The sequence below is a fragment of the Phocoena sinus genome, chromosome X (genome assembly GCF_008692025.1).
Source record: "Phocoena sinus isolate mPhoSin1 chromosome X, mPhoSin1.pri, whole genome shotgun sequence".
In the NCBI taxonomy this organism is placed as follows: Eukaryota; Metazoa; Chordata; class Mammalia; order Artiodactyla; family Phocoenidae; genus Phocoena; species Phocoena sinus.
In genome coordinates this window covers 928,300-939,589 of record NC_045784.1, presented here as the reverse complement: position 1 = coordinate 939,589, position 11,290 = coordinate 928,300, and the positions used below count along the sequence as shown (strand labels likewise).

The 11,290-nt window shown below is 63.6% G+C and overlaps 1 protein-coding gene across 3 annotated transcripts; it reads right to left on the bottom strand.

Moving 5' to 3' along the window:
* Nucleotides 1-257: 257 nt before the first annotated feature.
* AKAP17A (A-kinase anchoring protein 17A) lies at nt 258-9,515 on the bottom strand. Of its 3 annotated transcripts, none has more exons than XM_032620239.1 (6): nt 9,349-9,515; nt 6,967-7,744; nt 6,238-6,386; nt 3,175-3,415; nt 1,237-2,168; nt 258-994 (listed from the first exon to the last, which is right to left on the bottom strand). In XM_032620239.1, the coding sequence occupies exons 2-6, from the start codon at nt 7,726-7,728 to the stop codon at nt 970-972; spliced, it is 2,109 nt and encodes a 702-aa protein (XP_032476130.1). In that variant the 5' UTR covers nt 7,729-7,744; nt 9,349-9,515; the 3' UTR covers nt 258-969. The 3 variants fall into 3 exon arrangements, with proteins under 3 accessions (XP_032476130.1, XP_032476131.1, XP_032476132.1); XM_032620240.1 differs by having other exon boundaries at nt 258-964; XM_032620241.1 differs by having other exon boundaries at nt 258-2,168.
* Between the last annotated feature and the right edge of the window lie 1,775 nt (nt 9,516-11,290).

Below are 11,290 nucleotides of genomic sequence, written 5' to 3'. Positions count from 1 at the left end.
AGCCTTTTTTTTTAATGGCACTGTAGCTTTAAAAAGACTGCTTCTGTGAACTTGCTACACTTTTATGTTCCCGGTAAACAAATCGAATGAGTCTCGGGACCGTGTTCTCCTCCAGGGGGTTATTTTACAAAAGTCACAGCATGTGCAATGAATCTTTAGGAACCAGCGATTTCAGATATGCCAAGTTACGCTCAGGTCAGTGAGGTAACCCAAAGAACTTAAAGACGAGAACACACATTAAGTATGGGAAACATTAGTTCATTGGAAAAGGATTTTATTTCACCATAAAAATGCAAACTGGAATAAACACCATCTCTCCTAAGGCAGACGATAACAGCTATTTTTAAGTATTTCTGAGCTTCACTCAGAGAAGCCAACGATTATAAAATTTAACATGTTTGCAGCATTAAATCTGAAACGTTCCAAGTAAAAATAATTTAGCAAAACGGTTTCTTAAAAAAACCACACAGGCTAACCTTGACTAGGAACCAAAACTAACTTTAATCAACCTTTTTTTTTTTTACGCTGAATTACTTGAATCTGTAGAAAAGTGAGCGTCTGGGACCCTCCGTGCCACCTCCGCACCTGCCCACCCCTAAAAAGACGGCGCGCCTGAGCTTCCGCGTTGCAGAACGTACAGCTTCCCCACCGATGACGTAAATGCACCAAAGCCATTTTCCATTGGCATCCCACCCACACTTTGTTCCCAGTCCGTTAAACTTACAAAGGAGGGAAGAAACCAAAACACAAAAAAACATCCGCAGGGCGAGGCTTCCTCTTTTCCATGCCCCATGGGGCTGTGGCCGCCACACCGGACAGTCCATCCCCGTGACGCGACAGGCAGCTCCCGTGAAGTGAGTATGAGAGGCGTCTCCGAGCAGGTGCAGGGATTCGGCGCTGCCAGCCTGTGTGCCCAGGGTGGGGCGGTCTGCAATTCTCACGGCTGGCGGCCTACGTGTTCCTCCTGATTCAGAGAGGACTGCTGACGTTAAAGCTATTGGATCAACAGTTTTAAGGGAAACGAAAGCTCGTGACCGGGGACGATGCCTCTGAACTAGACCCACGGCCACAAGGGAGAGGAGGCTGGAGGCGGTGCCTTCCTCACCAGGGAGCTCCCTGGGTGTGCTGGGGGGGGTGGCGGGGGGGCGTGGGGGGCAGCGAGCAGCAGCAGGACGTGCGCCCCCCCTCCCCCGTCCTGGTCCTCCGGGACGGCTGCCTGGGCCCTCCGTGCATTACCTGTTCCAGGTGCTGCGGTGCCGGCCGGGGGAGCCCGAGCGCGACCTCTCGCTGCGTCGGTGGCGGCTGCGCTTCCTGCCAGAGCTGCCCCTGCGGTCCCGGTCCCGGTCCCGGCTCCTCTCCCGCCGGCCATGCCGGTCTCTGCTGTGGGACCTCCGCGACCGCTCGCGCTCGTGCTCGGGGCTGGCGCTGCGCCGGCGGGGGCTCCCGTCCTGGTGCGAGCGCTTCCTGTGCGACCGCCGCTCCTTGGGCAGCCTCGCGTCCTCCCGGCTGCCCGCCCGCCGCGGCCGGCTGCGCTCCCGCTTGGGCCCGTCGTCGCTGCCCCGGTCCCCGCTGGCCCGGCCGCGGCCCCCGCTGGGCTCACGGTTGCACTTGTCTTGCTCGGAGCGCGCGTCCTTCCTGGGCGCGCTCTGCTCGCAGGCGGCGGGCACGGCCTTGGGCTGCTGGTTGTTGTCGGGGATGCAGGCGAGGACGCCGGGGCACCTCTTCTCGGAGGGGCCGTCGTCGGGGGCGACCCGGCGAGGATCCTGCTCCTCCTTGCTCGGGGCCTCGTCCGCGGCGCCGCCGTTCACGTTCTGGGCGGGGCCGGCGGCCGGCGGCCGGGGCGGGGCCTCGCGCTGGGCGCCGGGTGTGGGCGGGGCGGCGCCCGCGCAGCCGGCCGACACGGTGTGCAGGATGTCCAGCACCGGCTGCAGCAGGTGCGCGTGCGCGGCGCCCAGGGCCGCGGGCGCGCGGGCGCCGTCCGCCTTCTTGCTGAGCAGGATGCTGAGCAGACGCTCGCGCAGCTCGCGCTCCCGGCGCTGCAGGCCCAGCGCGCGCTCCTTCTCCTCCTCCACTCGCCGCAGCTCCGCCTCCTGCAGCCGCCGGCGCTCCTCCTGCTGCTGCAGCCGCAGCGTCTCCTCCCGCTGCTCCTGCTGCCGCAGCTTCACGGCCTGCGGGACAGAGGGGGCCGCGCCTGAGCTGGGCTCTGAACCCACACGGACGCTCCGCGGCGCGCGGCTCTGCAGACGCCGGCCTGGGGGACCCGGCGGGCGGGCGGGCGGGCGGCTGGAGCCCGGCCCGCCGCACCTGCCCGCGCCCGGGTGTCCTGCCCAGCTGGCGGAGGAAAGCCCTGGCAAAGCTCCTCGCCGCGGCCCCGGGGCGGGCCTTCTGCGCCTGCTGTCGGTGCGAAGGTCGCCGGCCACGGGGAACTGAGATTACGGCGCGGAGGCGCGGGGCCGGGCCTGCTCAGGGTCTTCAATATTCACCATGAAACAAGAACACGCTGCCACAGGTCTCAGCGCGCCCGCCACGCTCCTTCCCGCGGACTGATCACAACTGTAACCAGACAACAGGTTAGGGTCGCCCCGCGCCTGACTCCGCGGCCCGCCTGAGCACCAGGCGCGCCCAGCAAGGTCCGTCCACGCCCCCGGCCCGGCTCGCGGCAGTTACCGGCCTGGCCTCCAGGAGAAGCAGGTGCGGGAACCGGGAGGGCCGTCCGCACAGCGCAGCTGAGACCTGTCAGCTCTGCAGCTGCGGACCGAGGGGGCGCGGCCCGGCTCCAGGCGCCTGGCTTCCCGGGGCCACGGCGAGGACCGCGCACCTTCCGGCCTCCGCCCCGACCCCCGGCAGGCCCCGGCCCAGGGCGGCTGACCTGACGGGGCCTGAGCAGCGCGGCCCCAGTGAGCCCCGGGGGTGGGCAGGCGGCCCTCGGCGGGCTCTGCCCACCCCCACTTCCCGCCACGTAACCCCCCCCGCCCCGCGTCAGGCCGGGCCTTGCGAGGCCTGGACGTGGGGAGGCCGACCCACAGCTCCGCGGGCACCCACAGCTCCGCAGGCTCCCTCAGCACAGGGCGCGGATCTGGAGCGACGACCCGGGGACGCCAGAAGCGTCGTCCCGCGCAACGAGCGCCACCCGCGGGCCGGGGCGCCGCGTCCCGCAGGCGCGGCAGGTGGTACCTTGGCGCGGCTCAGCAGCTCGGCGATGAGCCGGATGGACTGCAGGTTGCGCTGCGCCAGCAGCAGCTTGCGCTCCTCCAGCCGGATCTTCTCCTGCAGCTTCCGCTGCTCCTCCGCCTGCAGCCTCTCCAGCTTCCGCTGGCCGCGCCGCAGCTCGCGCTCCCGCTGCCTCTGCGCGCGCCTGCGCAGCTTCTCCTCCCGCCGCCTCTCGCGCTCCTGCTCCTCCAGCTCCTTCTGCTTCCTGCGCGAGCGAGACACGGGCTCCGTGAGGCCGCGGGCCGCACGTGCGAGGACGCGCCATCCACAGGGCACCGGGGTGGCGGCCGCGGGGCTCGGCATCGCGGCGCTTCCTCCCCGGAGAAACCTCAGTCGCATCCGGGGACCCCGAGGAGCGCGGCGCTCAGGGGCTGCGAGTTTCCGGCGTCATCCGCGGGAGAGTCTCGCTGAGTGCGACCCCAGCCCGGAATCGTGAAGAAAGGGATGGATGGCCAGGGAGGACGCAGCGGTCGCTGAGTTTTGAACAAGAGGCACCCGGCTGGCGGAGGGGTGACGATGGACGGACGGGGAAAGGGCTGCGGCGCGGAGCGACGAGGCCCCTCCGCTGGCCGCACGCACCCTGAGCGCAGAGCCAGCGTGCTGGACCGTCCCCGTCCCCAGCCCCAGCGGCAGCGGAGACACCCGGCCCGGGCTTTCACACCCCGGGAACCCGCGGGCCCTGAGCGGGAGGGAATCGGCAACGTACACAGCCGCAGGAAGGTTCCGGAAGCAGCGAGCTAAGGCCAAGACCAAACACGAGAGACTGTACCGCATGGCCTTTCATAGGAAGTGGTAGAAATGACAAAGGCACGGGGACACAAACCCGACCCGGTCTGCCCCGATCAAGGGGTCCTGAGAGGATGCACTGCCTGGGGAAACCCTTTCGAGATCACTGCGTACACACTCCCTGGAGACAGCGACTGTTCCATAAACACCCCCGCACCGCACCCGCCAGCCTAGACCCTAACAACATCCTTCCTCGTTCGGAAATGAGGATGCCCCCGAAAGCAGGACGGCTCCAGACCCCCAGGGAAGGTCTGAAGACCAACGGATGTGTCCACCCGGCACACCCGCATCTCCTGCAAGCTTCTGTTCGCTGAGCTGCCGGTGGGGCCGGCACAGCAGAGAGGCGAGGTCGCTGCGGTTAGGACCCGACACAGAGGAGACCCCTGAGGCCAGAAGGCGGACTGTCTGCAGAAGAGCCGACATCACTCCCAGGGCGCCAGGCCCGGAGGAGGCGGCGGGAGGACCCAAGCTCATCCGGACGCGGAGGAGGGGGGCGGGCTGGGCACCGAGGCCGGGCTAACGCAGGGAAGCAGGACAGCTCGAGGGTGCCGGCGTCCAGGAGGCCACACACACCTGAAGGCCTCCCGCAGCAGGTGTCCGTCAAGAGCTGCGGGTCCTAGCTGCCTCACGGGCCTCAAGTGACCACAGCTCTCAACTGTGGAGCTCATGGCCCCCGACGTGCCACGACCAGGAACGCGACCGCTACTGGCCGGTTGCACTCTGTTCCTATGAACACCGAAGGACCCAGAGACGCGCGCCCGTGATGCGGCACAGACGCCGAGGTTCCGCCCCACAGCCCTGGCCACCACTGCTCACCCTGGGCGCCTCCCGGGCCCACCGCTCGTGCCAGGCCAGCCCTGCCACGCTCCGTGGCCACAGCCGAGGCGCCGCCCTGGGGCTGCGAGGCCGGGTCCTCACCAGGACGTGTCCTGCTCTGTGTCCTCCAAGGCCACTCTCAGTCCCGTTTCCCCACCCGCTTTTCCTGCCATAAGGTCAAGCAAATTGCCTTTAACGAGACCTCAGAGCTGCTTTAGGAAGGCCGTGGGGAACTTCTACACCCCCCAGCTCGGGGGCTTGTGGTCACGGCCCACCTCGAAGAGGGAGGACAAGGCCCGTTTGGGACAAGGGCGGGTGGGTGGTCCGCACGCCACTCGCGCTTCCCGGTTCTTCCTGAGGGGGCCGTGCTGACGCTGTGGCCCGGTTCACTGCACGATCCCAACCGTCCCCGCCAAGGGCCGCCTCCTGAGGGCAGCCACGCAGCGAGCACAGCCTACACTCCCCGGACGCCCGTTCCTCTCTCTGCACCGACGGCCTCACTCCGGGGCTCCTGGCCCCCGACCAACCGCCACACCCTCGTCCGCAGCCCAGACATCCCCGCCTCCCCGCGGGAGCCACGTGGGGCTGAGCAGAGAACAGCGGCATGGTCTGGACGCACTACCCTGAAACTGGGTTCCGGTGCAGACAAAGGAACTACTACCCGCCGAGACATCTCCGCATCTGTGTTAGTGCTGTCGGTGAAGAAGGGAAAACGAAACAGGAATCCGACAGCCGGGGCACGAGGTAAGTCACTTCAGCCAACAGGTAAACAGACTGGTGAACAATGAACTGCCCAGATCACGCACACCTAAGACTGAACAACACTGCAGAACACACGACACCGTGACTGTAACACGCACACGCGCACACGCGCACACGCTGGAAAGAAACACCAAGCGCACAGCAGCCGTGATGGACCAAGAAGAATCTTTCCTTGTTTTCTAAAATGCAGGTAGTATCGTTGGTCAGGTTGCTTTTATAACTCACAAAGCAAAAGATAAAAGGGGGAAAGGTCGTCCCCCGAGTTTGCCGTTAGACGCGTGAACCTCAGTTACTTTACAGACCTCCTAAATGAGGCGTTTTTGCTAAAACCCGCCAACGTCATCAGTTCTCTACTTCACTTAAAAGCAGCTTCAGCCTGAACGCAAAAACCTGCAAAACAGCCAACACTCCGTGCCTGTGCCAGCAGGACCCGCGCATGGCACTCAGGGAGGCTCGGAGGGGGAAGGCCCGTCCAGGGCACTGGGCAGGGCCTCGCGGGTAGGGGGCTTGGCGCCGCCGCCGCCGCCGCCGCCGCCGCCGCCGCCGCCGCCGCCGCCGCCGCCGCCGCCGCCGCCGCCGCCGCCGCCGCCGCCGCCGCCGCCGCCCGCACATGCGCACACGGGGCCCAGGCGGGAGCCCCGAGGCGGCCCGGGCCGCACGCACCTCTCCTCGGCTCTCTGCCTCTCCTCCGCCTCCTTCTCCCGGCGCTTCTGCTCCTCCCGCTGCTGCTCCAGCTCCTGAAGCTTCTGCCGCTCGAGCTGCCGTTTCTTGATGGAGGCGTCGCTCAAGTGTTTGGTCGAATCGAAAGAAACCTTCAGAGGGAGAACGGGGCAGGTTGGGGCGGGTCGGGCGACAGCCCCGCCCGCGCGAGGCCGGCTCCCCCAGACTCAGCGCAGGGAAGGGGCTCCCGGGACGCCCTCTCCTGCGTGGCCGCGGGCCCCGAGCCTCACGGTCAGCGCTCAGGACCCGACTCCTCCCGAGAGGGGACGGGGACCACGAACCACAGGGACAGCGCCGGGAGCACGAGCGTACCCGGAGGCCCGACGCCCTGCCCCGGTACCGGCGGGAAACGCGCCCCTCTCCCCTCCTGCCACAGGGCCCCGGGGCCCCGAGGCCGGCTGCCGCGCCTCCCCCGCCCAGGCGGCACGGGGCACAGTGCGCGGCCGTAAAAGAACCGTCGCCTCGTTTCAAGGGACGTTTGGGGGCCCGGCTGGAGCTCGTCCCAGAGCGCGCCCGACCGTCTCCCTCGCGCCCCCTGAAGACGCAGGCTCTGTGAGAGAAGCTCGGGGGCCGCCCGCTCCCCTGCCCGCGGCTGCCGTCCTGCAGGACGCGGCCTGCCGCCGGGACCTTCTCCACGGGGCCCGGCCCGCGCTGCAGGGGCCCCTCCCTCACCTTGATGTTGCAGGCCACGGCCTTGCCGTCCTCGCCCTTGTACATGAGCTTCATGCCGCGCAGGGCGCTCATGGCCTGGATGAAGCCCGCGTACTCGCGGTACTGCACGTAGGCCTCGAAGTTCAGGTGGCCCCCAAAGCTGAAGGTGTGGAAGTTGCGGCCCGTCATCTCCTCGCGGTAGGGGTCCAGCATGGGGATGTCCACGTTGCGGATCTCCCCGAAGCGCTCAAACACCCGGACCAGCACCTCCTCGCTGGGCTTCTCGGAGCCCGACTCCTTCAGGGCGAACCACTTGCAGGGCAGCCCCTCCAGGTGGATGGTGTCGGGCCGCTCGCCGGGCAGCGTCTCGTTCATGTCCTTGGCGTCCCGGAAGAAGGAGTCCCAGTCGTGGCGGGTGGGGAAGTCGATCTTGAACTCGGCGGCGCGCACCTTGAGGATGTCGGAGAAGCCGCTGAGCTTGATGGTCTTGCCGTCCAGGCAGGCCAGGAAGGCCCTGACCAGGCTCTTATTCTCCACCTCGCCCTCGAAGCGGATGAAGTCCATGGTGCTCTTGGAGATGCGCAGCGCGGAGAACTGGTGGTCGCGCACCATGCCCTTCAGGCGCTCCATCACCTCCCAGTTGGAGATGGACTTGCCCGGCTGCTTCAGCTGCGGGAGCGCCACGCTGATGGTCATTTTCGTGATGGGCTTCAGGTACAGGCCGTAGGGAGGGCACAGCTCCACCGCCTCGGACGTGTCGTGCACGATGGTAGCCGCAGCCATAGCCGGGACCTCGGGCCTGAAAAACACGCGTGCGCGACGGGTCAGGGCCGGGCACCGGGCCGAGGTGTCCCAGGCTGGCCGGTGCCGTGGGCCCGGAGCAGGGAGGCAAGTCTGCTCGCTCTCTGTACGTCAGGCACACGGGCCTCTACAGAGGGAAAGGCCCTCGGCCCGAGACGTTGGTGCTTTTAATGAGATTACACTAAAGCAGGGGAGAAAACGGGCCAACAAAACGTTTAGGCACAGTTGGGAGCCAGACTCCTCCAGCAGCGCTGACCTGCCCCCAGTACCCAGAGGCAGCTCTCCCGGGGCCAGGGCAGCCGAGCCCAGCTCGGCGGGGTTGGTCCCTGCCCTCAGCGAACACGGGGCAGGCCGGCTCCACCTGCCACCTCCACCAGAGGGTGCACACACCTCACGGGGGAGAGAAGGGACGGCCCAGGACAGGCATCTGGGAGGGTCTGTGGAGGAGGTGGCCCTGTGTTTCCACGGAAGAAACAGGAAGGAAGTTTCAGGCTGAAAAAAACAGCCAAGGGCCATCGACTTCAATTTCCCCACTGTGGGCAGAGGCACCCTCTCTGTTCCCAGATAAAGCATAAAAAGTGACCTTTCGGAAACCGGGGGAGGGGAGGGAGCCCCTCCTCCCCTCCTCCCCCAGCTCTTCCCACCTGCTGGGAGACGTGCCTGCTTCCAGAAAGCCTGACCCACGGACACCAAGCCCTAGAGGTGGCGGCCTCAGCCGGTCTGCCCGCCCACCTGCTAGCTCTCGGAGCTCCCGCCCCAGATCTAGGAGGAACCCCAGGGGTGCGGGCGTCCCAGCTGGAAGAAAGCCACGTGGCAGGGTCAGGGGCAGGGGCACCGCAGAGGAGCTCTGGCCTGGTTTGAGACCTGTGACTCCCCGCTCCACAGGACCCCAAAGGCCGCAGGGAGGGCCCGAACCAGAGCCCCGGACACCCTCCCCCCTCCCCCGCCTGTCTGCCGGGAGCCCTGATACTCCCAGCTTCCCTGTTGCCTGGCTTCTCCTGCATCCTGGGCGCGACCCCCAGCCCCTTCGCTGCCCTGATACCCGCAGCTGACCCTACGCGGTGCCCAGTACCTCCAGCGCCTCTAACTGTCCCCCCCGCCCCTCAGTTGCCGCCTTCCCTGTCCCGGGCCGCTGCCTGTTGTCCCGGTAACCCCCGCCAACCCCATTAACCTCGGAACCCCCAGCTCCCGGCCCCGCCTCCTTCCCTCTCTGGCACCGGCCCTGCCCTCACCCCCCGCACCGCCCCCCCCCCGGTACCAGTGGCCTCCTGGGAACCCCCGTCTCCCCGGACGCCTTTGGCTCTTCTCCCAGCTCCCAGTGTCCTCGGCCCCAAGATCCCCGCAGACCTCGGCCCCTGCTACCTCGTCACCCCAGGTGCCCCTCCCCCGGCTCCTCACAGACCTAGGCCCTCGATTCCCAGACTCCAGGTCCCCAGGCCTACGAACCCCGCCCCCAGACTCCCGACCTCTGGGTCCTCCGCCCCTGGGTCCCTGTTCCCGAGAGCCCCGCAGAGCCCGGCCCTCTGATACCACGGCCACTGGGTCCCCGCTCCCAGACCCCCGCCCGGCTCGCGGGCGGAGGCGGCTGCGGGCGGCGCTCACCGGAGCGGGGTTCCGCCTGCGTCCCAGGCCGCCGCCGCCCTGGCCCCAGCTCTCCGCGGGCCCCCGACGACCCTGGCAGGCGCGGCCTCCCCGCCCGGCGTCGCGACCGTCCACCGGAGGCAACCCCAACGCGACCCGCCGCCGCCACCGCCGCCGCCGCCCGCCCCTGTGACGCATATCCGCTTCCGGCGCCGGGGCCCGCGGAAGCGGCCGCGCGGCGGCTCCCTGTTTCTCCTCCAGGCCCTGGTCCCGCCCTCAGAGGCGGGACTTCCGGAGACGACAGGGTGGTGCAGGCCGGGGCCTCCCCTCCCCCCCCCCGGGCTTTGCACTGCTCATGCGCGAGCCCACCCCGCCCCCCAGGCCGCTACCTGTGTTCAGGTCCAGGCGGAAGCCACACCTGGGGCAGGAGTGTGAGGCCACCTGCCTTAGGTTCGGGACCAGGTGTTTGGGCCTAAATTACTATTATAATTATGCATCGCACATAATATGTAATATAATTTCATTATAAACTATTACCTGATTACATATTGATTATTTTATTTACTATAGGAATTGATTCGTTGCATAACGTTATTATATTATAAGGTAATTACATCTACATATGTAATACAATGTTAGTGTAAACATATAGCATTTTTACATTTTGAATGTTTTACATTTTAACATTTATTTTTCTATAATATTTATTTTTAATATCTGAAAATGACACAAATTACATATCGATTATTTTTACTTACTTGACATATACTTTATCATTTTAAGGTGAAGCCTAATAATATCTAAAATTTAAATGTAAATAAGTAACAATATGCTTTAGGCGTTATATGCAGCATATTTCATATGTAATGAACTTTTGCATAACTACATGTCACATATTTTATGCATAATAATATACATATAATTTTATGATATAAATTAACAAATGACAATTTATTAAGCTCCCACTTTATGCCAGGCGCTGCACAAGGCATGTGATTCTGATGCCCCAAATATGTCACAAGTCCCCACATTGAAAATCCAGGGTTGGGGGCTTCCCTGATGGTGCAGTGGTTAAGAATCCGCCTGCCAATGCAAGGAAAACGGGTTCGAGTCCTGGCCTGGGAAGATCCCACATGCGGCAGAGCAACTAAGCCCGTGCGCCACAGCTACTGAGCCTGCGCTCTAGAGCCCATGAGCCGCAATTACTGAGCCTGCGTGCTACAACTACTGAAGTCCACGCGCCTAGAGCCAGTGCACAGCAACGAAGACCCAACACAGCCAAAAATAAAAAAGTAAATAAATTTATTAAAAAATAAACAACCCAGGGTCGGAGAACAAGAGCACAGACCCTCTGTTTTTCAACACGGAAAGTGCCAAAGCATTTGTTTCACAAGGGGCGAGGGTGGGTAACTCCACCCTATGTCAGGTGGAGTTTTGAAAAGAGGCTCCTGGGTATTTGCTGGGTGTCTGCTATGGATGAGATATGTAGTCGAATTAAATGCTACCCATATAGTCAAATATAATCATGACATCCACCTGACAAGGAGGAAATGGAGGCTCCAGGGTCCCCCAGGTAGGGGGGGGGTCCCTCTTTGAACACAGGCAGGCTTCTCAGTGGGGTATGTATCTTTTCTGTTTTCTTTTGTCTTCTTCTGGAGAACGCAAAGGTGTTTGGTGTTCCCTTGAAAGCCGTTCTCCCAAAGGCTGCTTGCATGTGGATGGCTTGCTTATTTCCCCGGAGAACTGTTAAATTTGGAAACTGCTTTTCCGCTGCGTTCTACCAAGCAATTTGCAAAGTGAATTAAGAAATGAGGTATTCACTTCTTTGGAAGTGGCAAGACTAAGAGATGATTGTAATAATTTGGGAAATGTTCAAGGAAAATCTTTTTACAGTTTTGAGCAAAATGTTCCTCCAGGGAATGTACCCCAGAAACAGAAAAACAAAGTTCCCAATTACCTGTAG